The sequence below is a fragment of the Mustelus asterias genome, chromosome 23, assembly GCF_964213995.1.
Source record: "Mustelus asterias chromosome 23, sMusAst1.hap1.1, whole genome shotgun sequence".
Lineage (NCBI taxonomy): Eukaryota > Metazoa > Chordata > Chondrichthyes > Carcharhiniformes > Triakidae > Mustelus > Mustelus asterias.
Genome location: NC_135823.1, coordinates 20,281,692 through 20,298,969, shown reverse-complemented (window position 1 = coordinate 20,298,969; position 17,278 = coordinate 20,281,692). Strand labels below are relative to the sequence as shown.

The 17,278-nt window shown below is 45.2% G+C and overlaps 1 protein-coding gene across 1 annotated transcript in view; it reads right to left on the bottom strand.

The window, feature by feature from the left end:
• The window catches only part of LOC144510919 (uncharacterized), a 62,958-nt gene that overhangs the window by 33,621 nt on the left and 12,059 nt on the right, over window positions 1–17,278 (bottom strand). The window contains exons 4-7 of the mRNA XM_078240977.1: window positions 17,081–17,241; window positions 10,052–10,177; window positions 8,023–8,199; window positions 4,519–4,643 (exon numbers count right to left, since the gene is read on the bottom strand). Coding sequence (XP_078097103.1) covers window positions 4,519–4,643; window positions 8,023–8,199; window positions 10,052–10,177; window positions 17,081–17,241 — 589 coding nt within the window. The remainder of the gene's footprint in view (window positions 1–4,518; window positions 4,644–8,022; window positions 8,200–10,051; window positions 10,178–17,080; window positions 17,242–17,278) is intronic.

Here is a 17,278-nt window from a genome sequence, read left to right as displayed (position 1 = left end):
CAGTACTGATAGCACTAGGAAGATCGACCAGGACCATTCATTATCCTTTGTATCCAAGATGGTTCAGTAGATGCTGAACGCAGTATTGTAACTGACTTGGTGAGCCAGATGCACCCACAAGGCAGAAGAATCATCTTTGTGTTGACCAAAGTGGATCTAGCTGAGGAGCATACAGCTTATCTTGCTAACGGAAGGATGGTGGAGGGAGACCAGCGATCGAGGTATGTTGGGGATGTGCTCTGCCGTGGGGGGCCTGCCTCCCAGTGGGGTCTGATCCCGGGGTGGGGTGGGGGGGTCTGCCGGGGGGGGGCCTGCCTCCCAGAGGGGTCTGATCCGGGGGGGGGGAGGAGGGGGGTGGGTCTGCAAGGGTGGTTAGGGTGGTTAGCGGGGGGGGTCCGCGAAGGATGGTCGAGGAGGATGGTGACTTCACAAGGGCAGAGAGAGCTTTGGAGGTTCCCCTGCAGAATATAAATCCGCTTCAGACTTTTATTCTGCAGGTCGCTAAAAGCGCGAATTCGGAACGGACCAGAAGACGGTAAAGTGGGATTTGGCGGTAGAGTTGGGCGCGCAGTTCATTAAGTCGATTTAAATGCATGCTAATGCATTTAAATCGTCAGGCCGCCCGATTGGGTGCGTGCCGGACCCGCGCCCGAATCGGATGTCGGTAAAGCCGCGATCTGCTCGGAACCAGGTGCAGATCGCGGTATAGGCCCGACGCCCAACTTTACCGCGATTTCGTGCCCGAAAACGGGCGTAAAGTTTTGGTAAAATCGGGCCCAAAATGTAAGTTTATTCAAACTTAGACTCAATTCATTGGGCCCAATTTTCAAGTGAGTTCCAATCGGGCTAAAGAATTTGAACACTCTGTCCATCCAGGAACAGAGTGAAAATCAAGTTGGTTGACTTGCTGCCCTATTTATTTTTTGTTTCCATTATTTCAGTGTGTGTTCCAAAAGTCTAAGTGGATCTTGCAGGAGCCTACTGAACCTATGTCAATACCAATGTCCTATGATAAAGAGAGGACTCCAGTGCAATTTTGAGGGTTTACTTGGATTGCGGATGTGGTTCCTATTTTCAAAAAGGGGAATAGGGATAGCCCAGGAAATTACCAACCGGTGAGTCTAACCTCAGTGGTTGGTAAGCTGATGGAGAAGATCCTGAGGGACAAGATTTATGAGCATTTAGAGAGGTTTAGTATGCTCAAGAATACTCAGCATGGCTTTGTCAAAGGTAGATCGTGTCTTACGAGCCTGGTGGAGTTCTTCGAAAATGTGACTAAACACATTGACGAAGGGAAAGCGGTAGATGTGGTTTATATAGATTTTAGCAAGGCGTTCGATAAGGTCCCCCATGCAAGGCTTCTAGAAAAAGTGAGAGGGCATGGGATCCAAGGGGCTGCTGCCCTGTGGATCCAGAACTGGCTTACCCAAAGGAGGCAGAGAGTGGGTATAGATGGGTCTTTTTCTAAATGGAGGTCAGTCACCAGTGGTGTGCCCCAGGGATCTGTTCTGGGACCCTTGCTGTTTGTCATTTTCATAAATGACCTGGATGAGGAAGTGGAGGGATGGGTTGGTAAGTTTGCCGACGACACGAAGCTTGGTGGGGTTGTGGATAATCTGGAGGGATGTCAGAAGTTACAGAGGGACATAGATAGGATGCAAGACTGGGCGGAGAAGTGGCAGATGGACTTCAACCCAGATAAATGCGTAGTGGTCCATTTTGGCAGGTCAAATGGGATGAAGGAGTACAATATTAAGGGAAAGGCTCTTAGTACTGTGGAGGATCAGAAGGACCTTGGGGTCCGGGACCATAGGACTCTAAAATCGGCCCCGGAGGTGGAGGAGGTGGTTAAGAAGGCATATGGTGTGCTGGCCTTTATCAATCGAGGGATTGAGTTTAGGAGTCCGGGGATAATGATGCAGCTATATAAGACCCTCGTCAGACCCCACTTGGAGTACTGTGCTCAGTTCTGGTCGCCTCATTACAGGAAGGATGTGGAAAAGATTGAAAGGGTGCAGAGGAGATTTACAAGGATGTTGCCTGGATTGAGTGGCATGCCTTATGAGGATAGGCTGAGGCAGCTCGGTCTTTTCTCCTTGGAGAGAAGTAGGATGAGAGGAGACCTAATAGAGGTATATAAGATGTTGAGAGGCATAGATTGGGTGGACTCTCAGAGGCTTTTTCCCAGCGTGGAAATGGCTGCTACGAGAGGACACAGGTTTAGGGTGCTGGGGGGTAGGTACAGGGGAGATGTTAGGGGGAAGTTTTTCACACAGAGGGTGGTGGGCGAGTGGAATCAGCTGCCGTCAGTGGTGGTGGAGGCAAACTCAATAGGGTCTTTTAAGAGACTCCTGGATGAGTACATGGGACTTAATAGGATGGAGGGTTATAGGCAGGCCTAAAAGGTAGGGATATGTTCGGCACAACTTGTGGGGCCGAAGAGCCTGTTTTGTGCTGTAGTTTTTCTATGTTTCTACTAGTGGAGGCCAATACATACTCTGCTCAGTAAAATGGACAAGAAGAACGAGGCCCTGAATATGTAACGGCTGGAATTATTTTTGTGATGCCTTTAGGAGTGGAAGTGTGTCCCTGGTCTTCACAAGAATCATGTGGATTTCCCCTTGCCCTCCTGCCAAGCTTCCACAATTGGCTCCTTGGCCTACCTCCCTGCTTGCTGGGCCGGCCCCCAAGATATTCGATATTGGGTTGGCCCAGGGCAAGTGATCTGCTGTGCGATGCCGTCTCGCTGGAGGTATGTTACTGAGTGCACCAGCCTCAAAACAGGCGTGGCCTCCCACCAAGCGTTTTGGACAACCAGTCGACACACACATACAAGTTTCTAGATGTCCAGATCACCAACAACTTGTCCTGGTCCCTCATCTCCGACGCTATAGTTAAGAAAGCCCACTAACGCTTCTACTTTCTCAGGAGGCTAAGGAAATTTGGCATGTCTGCTACAAATCTCACTAGTTTTTACAGATGCACCATAAAAAGCATCCTTTCCGGATGTATCACAGCTTGGTATGGCTTCTGTTCTGACCAAGACCACAAGAAACTATAAAGGGTCGTGAATGAAACCCAATCCATCATGCAAACCAGCCTCCCATCCACTGACTCCGTCTACACTTCCTGCTGCCTCGGGAAAGCAGCCAGCATAATTCAGGACCCCACGTACCCCGGACATTCTCTCTTCCACCTTCTTCCATCAGGAAAAAGATACAAAAATCTGAAGTCATGTATCAACTGACTCAAGAACAGCTTCTTTCCTGCTGCCATCAGACTTTTGAATGGAATTACCTTATATCAAGTTGATCTTTCTCTACACCCTAGCTGTCACTGTAACGCTATATTCTGCAGCCTCTCCTTTTCTTCTCCCCTATGTACTCTATGAACGGTATGCTTTGTCTATATAGCACGCAAGAAAGAATACCAATACATGTGACAATAATAAATCAAATCAAAATCAAATCAAACAAACACATACACTGCTTGCCCAACCTCCTGACAGTTCCGATCGCCCCTAAAGCTTTTGCTACACTGCTGGTGGCGAGCATCGCAGTGTCACGGAGGAATTAAGTTTCCCAACAAAATGCTTCTGGCTGTTTTGTCAATCAAGTCCACTTTGTCTAAAAAAAATCCCGAATATAAAAGGGTGCCGCTTAAGATGAGTAGCATTTACCGCGCGCCTTTAGAGTGGAGTAACGTCTCGATAACATCTCAAGGTGCCTCAATGCAGCATTATCAGATGAACTTTGACCCTGAGGCAGGTAACTAAATGTTTCAAACAGCTTTAATGAGAAGAGAGAGCTACAGGGAGGTGGAGAGATTTAGGGAGGGAATTCCAGAACTTAGTCAAGTGAAGGTCCGACTCTCAGCAGTGGAGATGTTTCAGTCAGGAACAATCAGGGTTTGTTTTTGTAGTTTTGAAAATGAACATTTAATCCCAAATCACTCTCACTCTCTCTCTCTCTCTCATTCACTCACTCACCCCAGGAAAAATGTGTGGCCTTGAAATCATTTTGATGTTTAGGCCATGTTCCTGAATGTCTGTTGAACTGTGAGGCATGATGGGGCAGTTTGTTGACAGATAAAGTTGCCAAGCTTATAGAATTATCCTGGAATCAAAGATTAATCTCCCAGACACTGCTGTGCGGAAACAAGAGGTGGCACGGTGGTTAGCATTGCTGCCTCACAGCGCCAGGGACCCAGGTTCGATTCCTAGCTTGGGCCACTGTCTGTGTGGAGTCTGCACGTTCTTCCCGTGTCTGTGTGGGTTTCCTCCGGGTGCTCCGGTTTCCTCCCACACTCTGAAAGATGTGCTGGTTAGGTGCATTGACCATACTAAATTCTCCCTCAGTGTACCTGAACAGGTGCCGGAGTCTGGCGATTTTTCACAGTAACTTCATTGCAGTGTTGATGTAAGCTTACCTGTGACACTAATACTTAAACTTCATTCACTCACTCATTCATACATCCCAGCTCCAATTGAGGTTGTGACTCCGCATTTCCCTGTCTTACCTGGGTAACTCCTGTCACGTAGAGTATTGATAAAATTCCACACCCTCTCCACACTTTTGGCCATGGTTTTACTGATGGAGAATTCTGCAAAGTTCCTGTAGCCAAGGATCCTGGCAAACTCAACCCTATGAAAATAGCCAAAAAGAAATAGGGTCGTATTCAAAGTAAATAATGGGATACTTTCTCACCTCTGGTACTCAATCGATTGGCGGAGCAATGGAGGCTGGGAAAAACGCGAGGCCTTCAAATCATTTTGATGCTTTAGGCCTTGTTCCTGAATATCAGGTGAACTGTGAGGCAAGGGGCAGATTGCTCGTGGATAAAGTTACCAAGCTTATAGAAATTATCCTGGAATCAAAGATTAATTTCCCCGACATTGGTGCAGGGAAACAGGAGAAAAGTCACAGCAGTATTTTATCAAATAAAAATGCTGTGTTTTCTTTTGCCATCTTCGTTGGAGATATTTGCTTCATAGTTATAAAAGTATTGGAGATATGGGGGAAAGGAGAGTTCGGCTGACAATCCGGAATCATTCAATTGGGAGTCTATTTGTTTTCCAATTGGTGCAGGAGACTGTACACTGTGAGGGAGGTTATGTTGTAGCTGTATAAGGTGCTGGTGAGGCCACACCTGGAGTACTGTGAACAGTTTTGGTCTTCTTACCTGAGAAAGGATATACTGGCACTGGAGGGGGTGCAGAGGAGATTCACTAGGTTGATTCCGGAGTTGAGAGGGTTGGTTTATGAGGAGAGACTGAGTAGACTGGGGCTATACTCATTGGAATTCAGAAGAATGAGGGGAGATCTTATAGAAACATATAAGATTATGAAGGGAGTAGATAAGATAGAAGCAGAGAGGTTGTTTCCACTGGCAGGTGAAAATAGAACTAGGGGGCATGGGCCCAAAATAAGGGAGAGTAGATTTAGGGCTGAGTTGAGGAAGAACTGCTTCACCCAAAGGGTTGTGAATCTGTGGAATTCCCTGACCAGTGAAGCAGTTGAGGCTACCTTGTTGAATGTTTTTAAGGCAAGGATAGATAAATTTTTGAACAGTAAAGGAATTAAGGGTTATGTTGAGCGGGCGGGTAAGTGGAGCTGAGCCCACAAAAAGGTCAGCCATGATCTTATTGAATGGCGGAGCAGTCTCGAGGGCCAAATGGCCTACTCCTGTTCCTAGTTCTTATGTTCTTATGTTCTAGGATGGGGATGTTGGATAACCAATGGTGAGAAAGTGGGTGGTGTGGCGGTAGGTCACATGATTTAAAAATGAAAAGAAAGGAACAACAAAAAATGGTAGATAGAAAATTCACCCAATTTCTTTCAGCTTTTACCACACATGATGGACCAATGAGGAACAGTTCCATGGTCCAATATTTGTCAGTCCCAGTTATACTGCTCCCACATTAGTTTCATGAAATAGACACCTTGCTTCCCTGTTTTCTTTTCCGGAACCTGAGCATTTCTCCAATAACTGCCCACTAAGCTCACACAGAAAGATAAGTCATGTCTTTACAAGAATAGGTCCCTCTTAAACGGCATGACAAGTGCTAAAAACTTGCAGTCACCCTCACTGATATTGAAAATTAACAAGTGTGGATTCCCATGCCTTCAGATTTTGAATCTTCAGGCAGTTTCTAAAATTGTCAAACTTTTAAATTAACTTTTTCTTCTTACTTTCCCTTTCTTCTCGGATTCTTGATCCAGACATTTTTTTCATCTCTTTAGTTCTTTCTTTACCTGCCTTCACATTGAATTCACCTCCTTTAATTCACCTGCCTTCTTAATTCTTCCTGTGTTTATTTCCTAATCCTTAAATCTGGAGATACTTTACTGGTTCAGAAGATTCTCTACTCTCTACCCTCAGGTTCCAGATGTCCAGTTTACATAGGAACAAGGGAATTAGGAACAAAAGTAGGCAATTCAGCCCTTCGAGCCTGCTCCGCCATTCAATCAGATCATGGCTGATCTCTTCCTGGTCTCAAATCCACCTTCCTACCTGTTCCCCATATCCCTTTAACTTATTTTTAAAAATCAGAAATATATCTATCTTCTTCTTGCAACCTTTCAACAATTCAGACTCCACCGCGCTATGGGGCAGTGATATTCACCACCCTCTTCGCAAAGTAGTTCCTTCTCATTTCAATTTTAAATCTATTGTCTCTCAACCTATACCTGTGACCTCTTGTTCTAGTTCGCCCCCCCCCCCGCCCCACCCCTCTGGGAAACATTTGGTCTACAATTACTTTATCAATCCCTTTTAGTATTTATTTACCTTGATCAGATCCCCTCTCATCCTTCTGAAATCCAGTGAATATAAGCCCAAACTGTTTAATCTCTCCTCATACACCAACCCTTTCATCCATGGAGTCAATCTGGTGAACCTCCTCTGAACTGCCTCCAATGCCACCACATCCTTCCTCAAATAAGGAGACTAAAACTGGACACAATACTCCAGATGTGGTCTCACCAACACCCTGTACAATTGCAACAATACTTCTTTTACACTTTTACAGATGCACCATTGAAAACATTCTTTCTGGTTGTATCACAGCTTGGTATGGCTCCTGCTCTGCCCAAGACCACAAGAAACTACAAAGGGTCGTGAATGAAGCCCAGTCCATCATGCAAACCAGCCTCCCATCCATTAACTCCGTTTACACTTCCCGCTGCTTCGGAAAAGCAGCCAGCATAATCAAGGATCCCACGCACCCCAGACATACTCTCTTCCACCTTCTTCCGTCGGGAAAAAGAAAGTCTGAAATCACGTACCAACTGATTCAAGAACAACTTCTTCCCTGCTGCCATCAGACCTTTGAATGGACCTATCTTGCGCTAAGTTGATCTTTCTCTACACCCTAGCTATGACTGTAACACTATATACTGCACTCTCTCCTTTCTTTCTCTATGAATGGTATGCTTTGTATAGCGAGTAAGAAACAATACTTTTCACTGTATGCTAATACATGTGACAATAATAAATCAAATCAAATCTCTTCTTTTATACTCCAGTCCCTTTTCAACAAATGCCAGCATTGCCATTTGCCAAACTTTCCAAAACTTTTTGGGCAAAAGCTCTTCTGAGCAGTCGGGTGCCAGAGCCACTCTTAGTATGGACGTGTTTCGCTACAAGAAAATTTTGGCCCAATAAAAATATAAATTTTCAACCTTGCCTTTGGATTTGTTTCAGTGAAGTTGCTGCTTCGTGTACAAAGTTAATGCGTCATCAGTAATAAGGCCTCAGATACACAAGCTGCACAGTCTAGTTTCTTTATAAACTATTTCTAAGTTCACGCAAGACAGCTGGTGGAGAGAAGATTGAGCTAGGGTTTTACTTTGCGTTAGGAAAATAAGTGAATAGTGAGAGTTGGAAACCCGTGCTGTGTAGGATTTAGAATTTATGGATGCTGTTGCAAGAAGGGGGAGAATGTTCCACTCTCTGGAAAAGCACCATTAAACTCTTCTTCTAACGAGCAGTAAACAGTCCTTTAGGAATGTTATGAATTACCTCAGTTTCCTAATCTCATCGATCAACGCACCATTATCGAAGGGGCCTCCTCTCGCTCGGGAAACAAAGGCTTTGTACAACTGTTCTTTTAACTGGTTGTTTGTACTGTACAGCATCAGTGGTTTAAAACTGGGGCTATCTAACGTCACCATCCAGGGACCATTCTCTGGATCCGGCCTGCCACAAATAAAATGGAAAGGTTTTTAATTGATGACCACGTAATGATTCACAACATTAGAAACAAGTAAATGTAACAACTTCCATGATCTTGCAGTAATGGTGAGCTATCTTATAACTTGTTTCCACATGGAATAGTTGGCACAGGAACAGGCCATTCGGCCCCTCTTCTATGTATTGGTCTTTCTCCTCCACTCGAGCCTCCTCCCAACTTTGTAAATCCATCACCATAACTCTTTATTCTTTCTCCCCTTGTATACTTGTCTAATTTCTCCTTAAATGCGTCCATATTATTCACTTCAGCCGCTCCCCTGTGGGAGCGAGTTCCACATTCTCACCACTCTCTGGGTGAAGAAGTCTCTTCTCTGATGACACTGTGCCTCTAAGAAATGTATTTTAAAAATGAAGGGAATGCTTTAAACCTTCAGCTCACAGTAGCTTCATCAAACAAACTATTACCCCAAATCCACCTAAGGAGAAATGAGAGCAGATACCCAACTGTTTGGTCAAAGATGTGGGCTGTGATTCTCCCATCCCGCTGCACGGTGGAGGGGCTGGGGTCGGGGGGGGGGGGGGGGGGGGGTGGAGGGGCTGGAGGGGGGGGGGGAGGGGGAGGCAGCAGTGTCTGGGTCCCGGGTTGGCCAGCGATTGAGCTGGCCAGCAAACGACAGGCTGACATTTGGGGGCCACTGTGCATGCGCACGGGAATAGTGGGATATGGTCCCCGGAAGGGTAGGGGGTTTAAGCTCAGACGGGCAGCATGGTCGGTGCAGGCTTGGAGGGCCGAAGGGCCTGTTCCTGTGCTGTAATTTTCTTTGTTCTTTGTTCTGGGCAGAGGAAGTGACAATTAGCTCTGATACAATCTCCTCCTTACTAGCAAGGGCAGTATTTGTTGCCCATTCTTAACTGCCACTTGTGGTAGTGAGCCACTTTCCTGAACAGCTGCAGTCTATCTAGTGCAACTTTACTGCAGTGGTTTGGCAAACCTGAGTTGTTCGCTGGGCCATTTCAGAGGACAGTTAAGAGTCAACCACATTGCTGTGGATCTGGAGTCACATGTCAGACCAGATTCCACATTAATAAACGAGATGGGATTTTTACAACAATCAGTGACAGTTTCATGGTCACCAACTTATCAATTAAATGTTTCATTTTAAATCTACTAGCAACGCCCAAAAGACGTGCTGGTTAGGTGCATTGGCCATGCTAAATTCTCCCTCAGTGTATCCGAACAGGCGCTGGAGTGTGGCGACTAGGGGATTTTCACAGTAACTTCATTGCAGTGTGAATGTAAGCCTACTTGTGACACAAATAAATATGGTGGGATTTGAACCTACATCCTAGAGCATTAACCTGGCCCTCTGGATTACTAGTCTAGTGACATTACCACTACAGTAGTAAGATCTGGTACATACGGGGTTAATGTGGGACTGAGAATAGCAACGCCCACACAGTGATGCAAGAAGGTACATGACCCAGAGCCAGGGTTAGTCTAGAGATGTGTAAAGACCTAGGGTGAACTCAGCCCTTTCCTTGAACACTACAGTGTATGGTTATGAGTTGTTAATAAAAACCTGTTAACATACTCAAGACTGCGAAGCCTACTTCATGGTGTCTGAAGCGAGATTCTTCAACCATCATGCCACCAACTCCACTTAATAGTGGCAATACCACTGTTATCTGTGGGAAGATTGAGTGCTTGTGAAAGAACCACTTTCATTATTGCGAAGCTCAAAATGTCACAATTGCACAATGTTTCTGAAGAAGGGAATTGGAATCTGTGTTTTGTTTTAAATCTGTTTTTTTCTGCATTGAAACAAGGCTGTATGTTTGAGATGATTGTATGACGTACCTTTGATTTGTCCCAATCACTGCGTTAGTGGCGAGGAATCTGCGAGTTATTTCAGGAAGCTCTTGAACAGCCGTCTTGTTTGTCAAAAGCAGCGAGTAAGCATTTGTAGACTCTATCACATTGGTACTGATGACAGTGAAAGAGGAGAGACAAAGCTGAATCCTTGCTAAGATCACAATCATTTCTCCATTCATTTTAAAATATATTATAATAGGACTGAGAGGAGTAGGCCTCAAGCCTATCTCAATGCTCTATGAATTTGTGGCTGGTCTGTGACTTAATCCATATACTTTGTCCATATCCCTTTGGTTAACAAAAAATCTTATCAATCTCAGATTTAGAATTTGTGGTAAAGAGTTCCAAATTTCTACCACCTGTGGACGTCATGGTGGCACAGTGGTTAGCACTGCTGCCTCACAGCACCAGGGACCGGGTTTGATTCCTGGCTTGGATCACTGTGTAGATTTTGCACACTCTCCCCGTGTCTGTGTGGGTTTCCTCCGGGTGCTCCGGTTTCCTCCCACAGTCCGAAAGGCGTGCTGGTTAGGTGGATTGGCCGTGCTAAATTCTCCCTCAGTGAACCCGAACAGGTGCCAGAGTGTGGCGACTAGGGGATTTTCATAATAACTTCATTGCAGTGTTAATGTTTAAGTTTATTTATTCGTGTCATGAGTAAGCTTACATTAACACTGCAATGAAGTTACTGTGAAAATCCCCTCGTCGCCACACTCCAGTGCCTGTTCGGGTACACTGAGGAAAAATTTAGCATGGCTAATGCACCTAACCAGCACATCTTTCAGACTGTGGGTGGAAATTGGAGCACCCGGAGGAAACCCATGCAGACACGGGGAGAACATGCAAACTCCACACAGGCAGTGACCCAAGCCGGGAATCGAACCCGGGTCCCTGGTACTGTGAGGAAGCAGTATTAACCACTGTGCTACCGTGCCACTAATGTAAGCCTACTTGTGACACCAATAAATAAATAATAAAGTCATAACCCTCTGCTTGAAGAAGTATTTTCTCAATCCAGAAAAGTATAGCTCTAATTTTTAGGCTCATGTGCCCCTTAGTCCCAGAAGCCCAAACTAGCAGTTTTTGCTCATTTAAAAATTGGCCAATCATCTCTTAACCATTTAAATTCCTGGGTCTATAAAAGCAAAATGCTGAGGATGCAGGAAAATCAGAAATAAAAACAGAACATGATGGAAAGACTCAGCAAGTCAGGCAGCGCCAGTGGAAAGAGATCCGTTTTAGTTACCTGATCTTTCACTCGAACCAGGGACTGTAACTCTACTGTGTATAATTTCTCATTACAATTAATATTTGGAGTCCAGTTTATCATTCTAGTAATCCTGCTTTTCCATTATGGTTTTTTATAATGTGTTCAAATAATTTATGGGCTGGAATTCTCCCATCCCGCACACCACTGGAATATTAGCAGGCGGGTTGCGGAGAATGTGAAACCCCATTGACAGTCGGGCAGGAATTTCCGGCTTTTAGACCAACGCGGCCAGAGAATTCCGCCCATGATCTTATTGAATATGAAGCAGGCTCCAGGGACTAAAAGGCCTATTCCTGTTCTTATTCCTTCTGTTCTTAAATCTACACCGCACTCCCTCAAAGGACAATATATCCTTCTGTATCTATATGTTGTGGTGTCCAGAATTGTTCGGGTATTGTCGAAGCTGAGTTTTGTATATTAAAGCATGACTCCTATTCTGATCCTTTGTATTCTAGTCCTCAAGATATAAAACCAACATTACATTAGACTTTTTTTATTATTTTCAGTACCTGCCTGTGACATTTTAATAATCTTTGTATCTGGAGCCTTCATTGTTTCAAGTCTTTCACCCTTTAGACAATATTCCGTTCTATCCTTTTCAAGTCCATTTGCTGCAGTTTTGTCCATTCTCTTAAGCTATTAGCATTCTTTGTGATGTTATGCTTCCAGATACACTGCTGCCTATCTTTGTGTCATCAGCATAGATGGATACGTGGTTTTCTGTCCCACCATCTAAGCCATTACTAAGTAAGGTGAACAGTTCCGGCCTTGGCACAGATCGTTGAGGGACACCACGGGCAAGATTCTCTGGCCTCCCAGCTGCGTGTTTCCCACCGGCGGGAGGTGGCGCGTTGTCTGCCAGCAGCGGGATTCTCTGTCCCACCATTGTCAATGGAAATTCTCCTTGAGGTCACCCCACACCGGCGGGAAACCCTTGGTCGGGGGTGCATTGCCAAAGGACTGGAGAGTCTCGCCGGCGTGAACAGGTGGAGCGTTCTGCCCCACTACTGCTGGACATTCTCTCTTCCACCTTCTTCCGTCGGGAAAAAGATACGAAAATCTGAGGTCATGTACAAACCGACTCAAGAACAGCTTCTTCCCTGCTGCCATCAGACTTTTGAATGGACCTACCTTGCATTAAGTTGATCTTTCTCTACACCCTAGCTATGACTGTAACACTACATTTCCTTCTCTATGAACGGTATGCTTTGTCTGTATAGAGCTCTGTAAATATCTCCCCTAACAGTCACTCTAGCAACTTATCAGTGGTGACTTACAGTCAGGTAAATACAGAATGATTTGTTTGTTCCTTTTTATATTTTTTTATGCGCAAGAAACAATATTTTTCACTGTATACTGATACATGTGACAATAATAAATCAAATCAAATCACGAGTCACACTCTGCCCAGTAGAATATTGCCGATTATCCTTACTCCTTGTCTCTTACTCGTCTGCTAACTTCCTAACCAAACCAATCATTTGCCTTCAATCCCACAGGCACAACTTGAGCTAATGGACACTTCTGAGGGACTTTAGTGAGCCGTTCTCCCTGATCCAATATTAGGTTGCCATAGAAACCACAAAGAGATCACAGTTGCTCTCATCGCTATTATCAGTGACATCAGGTCTATATTCCAGAAGGTTTCTTCTGTTTCACTTATATTTTACCAGAGGTATTGAATAAAAGGCATCTGAATACGTGGCTATATATATAGCGGCCGCATCAATGCATGCACAAGATAGTTTCTGTGGTAGTTCATTGCAGATTGATCATGACAGCAGATAGTGGGACCTTAGAACTTGATTTGAAGCATGTTTTACTGAAAGTCGCTCTTAGTCTGACCTACAGTTGGTTTACCAACATAGAACATAGAACATTACAGCGCAGTACAGGCACTTCGGCCCTCGATGTTGCGCCGACCAGCCCCACAGCGCAGATATGATTAGACTCAATATAAAATTAAAATAAATGCTGGGAACACTTAGCAGGTGAGTCTGGAGATGGAAACAGAGTTAACAGTTCTTGTTGTAGCGTGAGTTACGAGGATGAGGAACCACAATGGAGGGATGAATCTTTATAGAAACAAGTTAAGTATAGGTATACCAAAAGAGAAAATGCTGGAAAATCTCAGCAGGTCTGGCAGCATCTATAAGGAGAGAAAAGAGCTGACGTTTCGAGTCCAGATGACTCTTTGTCAAAGCTAAAAGGCAGAGAAAGTAGGAGATATTTATACTGCAGGGTGAGGGAATGAAAGATGAGTCATAGCCACAGAAACCAGGGGAAAAGGCTGCCAATAGCTGTCCACAGAGCGAATAAAGGGTGTGAATGGTCAAACGGCAGAGAAGCTGTAAGCTGTGACATTCTGTGCGCAATCAGGACCCTGGCCTTCCTGTTGCTTGCCATTTTAACACACGATCCTGCTCCCATGCCCACATGTCTGTCCTTGGCCTGCTGCAATGTTCCAGTGAAGCTCAACGCAAACTGGAGGAACAGCATCTCATCTTCCGGCGAGGCACTTTACAGCCTTCCAGTCTCAACATCGAATTCAACAATTTCAGATGCTTTGCTCTACCCCACCTCGACCCCCTTTGTTTTCATTCTATTTTATTTAATTTTTTACTGTTCTCTACCTTTTATTTCTTTATTGTCTTTCTTCATTTTTCTTCCCCCCTACTTTATCCCCCTTCCATTACCTTTTCTCCCCCGCTTCCCCTTTTCTACATTCTACCTCTGTCTCATTCCCCCGCCCCAACATCTTCACCTGTCACAGCTTACCGCTCCTCTGCCGTTTGGCCATTCACACCCTTTATTCATATCCTTTTAGCGTTGACAAAGGGTCATCTGGACTGGAAACGTCAGCTCTTTTCTCTCCTTACAGATGCTGCCAGACCTGCTGAGATTTTCCAGCATTTTCTCTTTTGGTTTCAGATTCCAGCATCCGCAGTGATTTGCTTTTATTAAGTATAGGTATAGTTCCACCGACTCCCGGGTTCACACTAAAGATTTCCTCCCACCAGGACCCATGCCCTTACACCCAATAGATGATGGTTCGCGCATTTCGGGTGGCACGGTGGTCCAGTAGTTAGCACCACTGCCTCACAATGCCAGGGACCCGGGTTCAATTCCTGGCTTGGGTCACTGTCTGTGCGGAGTCTGCACGTTCTCCCTGTGTCTCCGTGGGTTTCCTTCAGTTTCCTCCCACAGTCTGAAAGACGTGCAGATTAGGAGCATTGGCCATGCTAAATTCTCCCTCAGTGTACCCGAACCGGTGCCGGAGTGTGGCGACCAGGGAATTTTCACAGTAACTTCATTGCAGTGTTAATGTAAGCCTACTTGTGACTGATAAATAAACTTTAAAACTTTCCCTCAAGATATGCCCCAGTAGGGTGCCTTGACCCATGAACACCCACCCCTTAAAGGGGCCATACTGCCACAAGTTTGATGACCTTTTACGAGAACAGAAGGAAGATAGAAATGTAAAAGTTTATAAGCAAGTAATAGGGGCAGGGACTGCAGGGAGTACAAAAAGGAAGGCTTATATGGGGGATAGGGGAGATGGCAAAAGATTTCAGGAATGCAATAGCCAAAGAGAGTGGTAGTGAGTATAATAAAGAAGCTGAGGGAGTAATCAGATTGGTTTGAATGGCTATATTGCAGCCATCTGAATGCAAGGATGAAGAAAGAAGCAAGTCAGCGAGAAAAAGAATAAAAACATTTAGGACGAGATGGAGGTTCTGATCTCAGGAATTTTTAAATTCATTCCGCGGATGTGGGCTTCATTTTCTGGCCAGCATTTATTGCCCATCCTTAATTGCCTTGAACAGAGTGCCATTTTGGGTCAATCACATTGCTGTGGGTCTGGAGGCACTTGTAGGCCAGACCGGGTAAGGATGGCGGATTTCCTTTCCTAAAGGATATTAGTGAACCAGATGGGTTTTTACAACAAGTGATGACAGTTTCAAGGTTTGGTTACTGAGACTAGCTTTATATTCCAGCTTTTGTTATTTCTTGCTGTACCTGAACGTTAACTTTGTGCGATTCATGTACAAGGGCACCCAGATCCCTCTGTGCTGCAGGACTCCCGCAATCTCCCTCCATTTAAAACATATTCTGCTTTTCTATTCTTCCTGCCAGAGTGGACAACCTCACATTTTCCTACATTACACTTCATTTGCCAATTCTCTGCCCACTCACTTCACCGATCTACGTCACTTTGCGAACTCTTTGTGTCCTCCCTGCAGCTTGCTTCCCCACCTATATGTGCATCATCAGCAATTACAGTCAATCATCGAAACTCTGCAGTGCAGAAGGAGGCCATTCAGCCCATCAAACCTGCACCAATAACAATGCCACCCAGGTCCTATCCCCATAACCCCACGTATATATCCTGCGAGTCCCATTGACACTAAGGGTCAATTTATCATGACCAATCAACCTAACCAACACGTCTTTGGACTGTGGGGGGAAACTGGAGCACCCGGAGGAAACCCATGTAGACACGGGAGAATGTGCAAATTCCACACAAACAGTGACCCGAGACTGGAATTGAACCCAGGTCCCTGGCACTGTGCAGCAGCAGTGCTAACCAATGTGCCACCGTGCCGTCCTCCATCCAAGTCATTAATATATATTATAAACAGCTGAGGCCCTGGAACGGATCCCTGTGGCACTCCACTAGTAACAACTTGTCAACCCGGAAAAGACCCATTTATCTCAACTCTCTGTTTCTTGTTTGCTATCCAACCCTCTATCCATGCTAATATACCATCCCCAATCATGATTTTAGCTTGTCCAGCCACCTTTTATGTGGCATCTCACTGAATGCCTTTTGGAAATCCAAATACACCACATCTACTTGTTCCCCCTTCTCCATTCTGCATTGTTACATCCTCAAAAAACTTAATAAATTTGTCGAACGCGATTTCCCTTTCACAAAACCTTAGGAGTCACCAGTCAAAAATCTTCTGAAAATTTCAATTCATGTTATTTAACGTGAGGAATAGGGGTAGCAGGAGGCCATTCGGCCCCTTAGGCCTGCTCCACCATTCAATATGATCAAGGCTGATCTGATTGTGGCGTCAACTCCACATTCGTAGTGCTGAGGCTGGTGGGGGAGGGGGGGGGGGGCTGCAGAGGGTGGCTGACCTGCCAACAGAGAATGTGCTCGGCTTTTGTCTGAGCCACTAAGTATGAATGAAGCCTGGCACAAGCAAGGGGGGAGTAAGGAAGTGAGTGGCACAACAGTGGGGGGCAAATCTCCTCTGGCATTGTGTGTCGCATTGTAATCATGGCTGGAAGATTTCCTTCAACTCCTATTTCCAGCAAAACCATCAAATCTATTTGTATAAAACGCAATGTGTCAGAAATAGAGAATATGGAAAATCCTTCCACTATGATTATCATGTTGCCCCGGCAACTGCATCCCGCTATCTGCATTAGAAAGCATCACAGAATCTGTGATCTCTTTGGTATCCACCTCAGTAAAAATGAAAGGAAACAAAATCGCCGGCGAAAGGAAGGCTCCTCACGGTGTTAAAATATTAATTTAGAAGTCATTTATCAAAAGTAGTCCTCTGGTCCCTCTAATCCCACACAGAGCTCATTGCGAATCAATGTTTGAAACTACAGCAAGGTGGAAGATAATTAGTGCCCGCAGATTAACAATCCCAAAGGCCTGGGTTAGACAGAAGCCTAAAGTGCACAGGCCCTTCGGTCAACCATTTGACGCTACTCCCTCACACCTGAACTTCTCCAAGTGCTCTGCTAGCTGCAACTGGATGTCATTGAAGCGGATTTTAGTTTCTCCCTCAAGTTCAACACCGTTGTTCCTGGCCGCAAGCAGAGAGGAATTAATGATACGGAGCTGAACACCATTAAGTCTCTGCTTTCCTGAGATCAGGGCCTGCCAAAACAAAAGAGGGGCACTGTGGGAAATATGC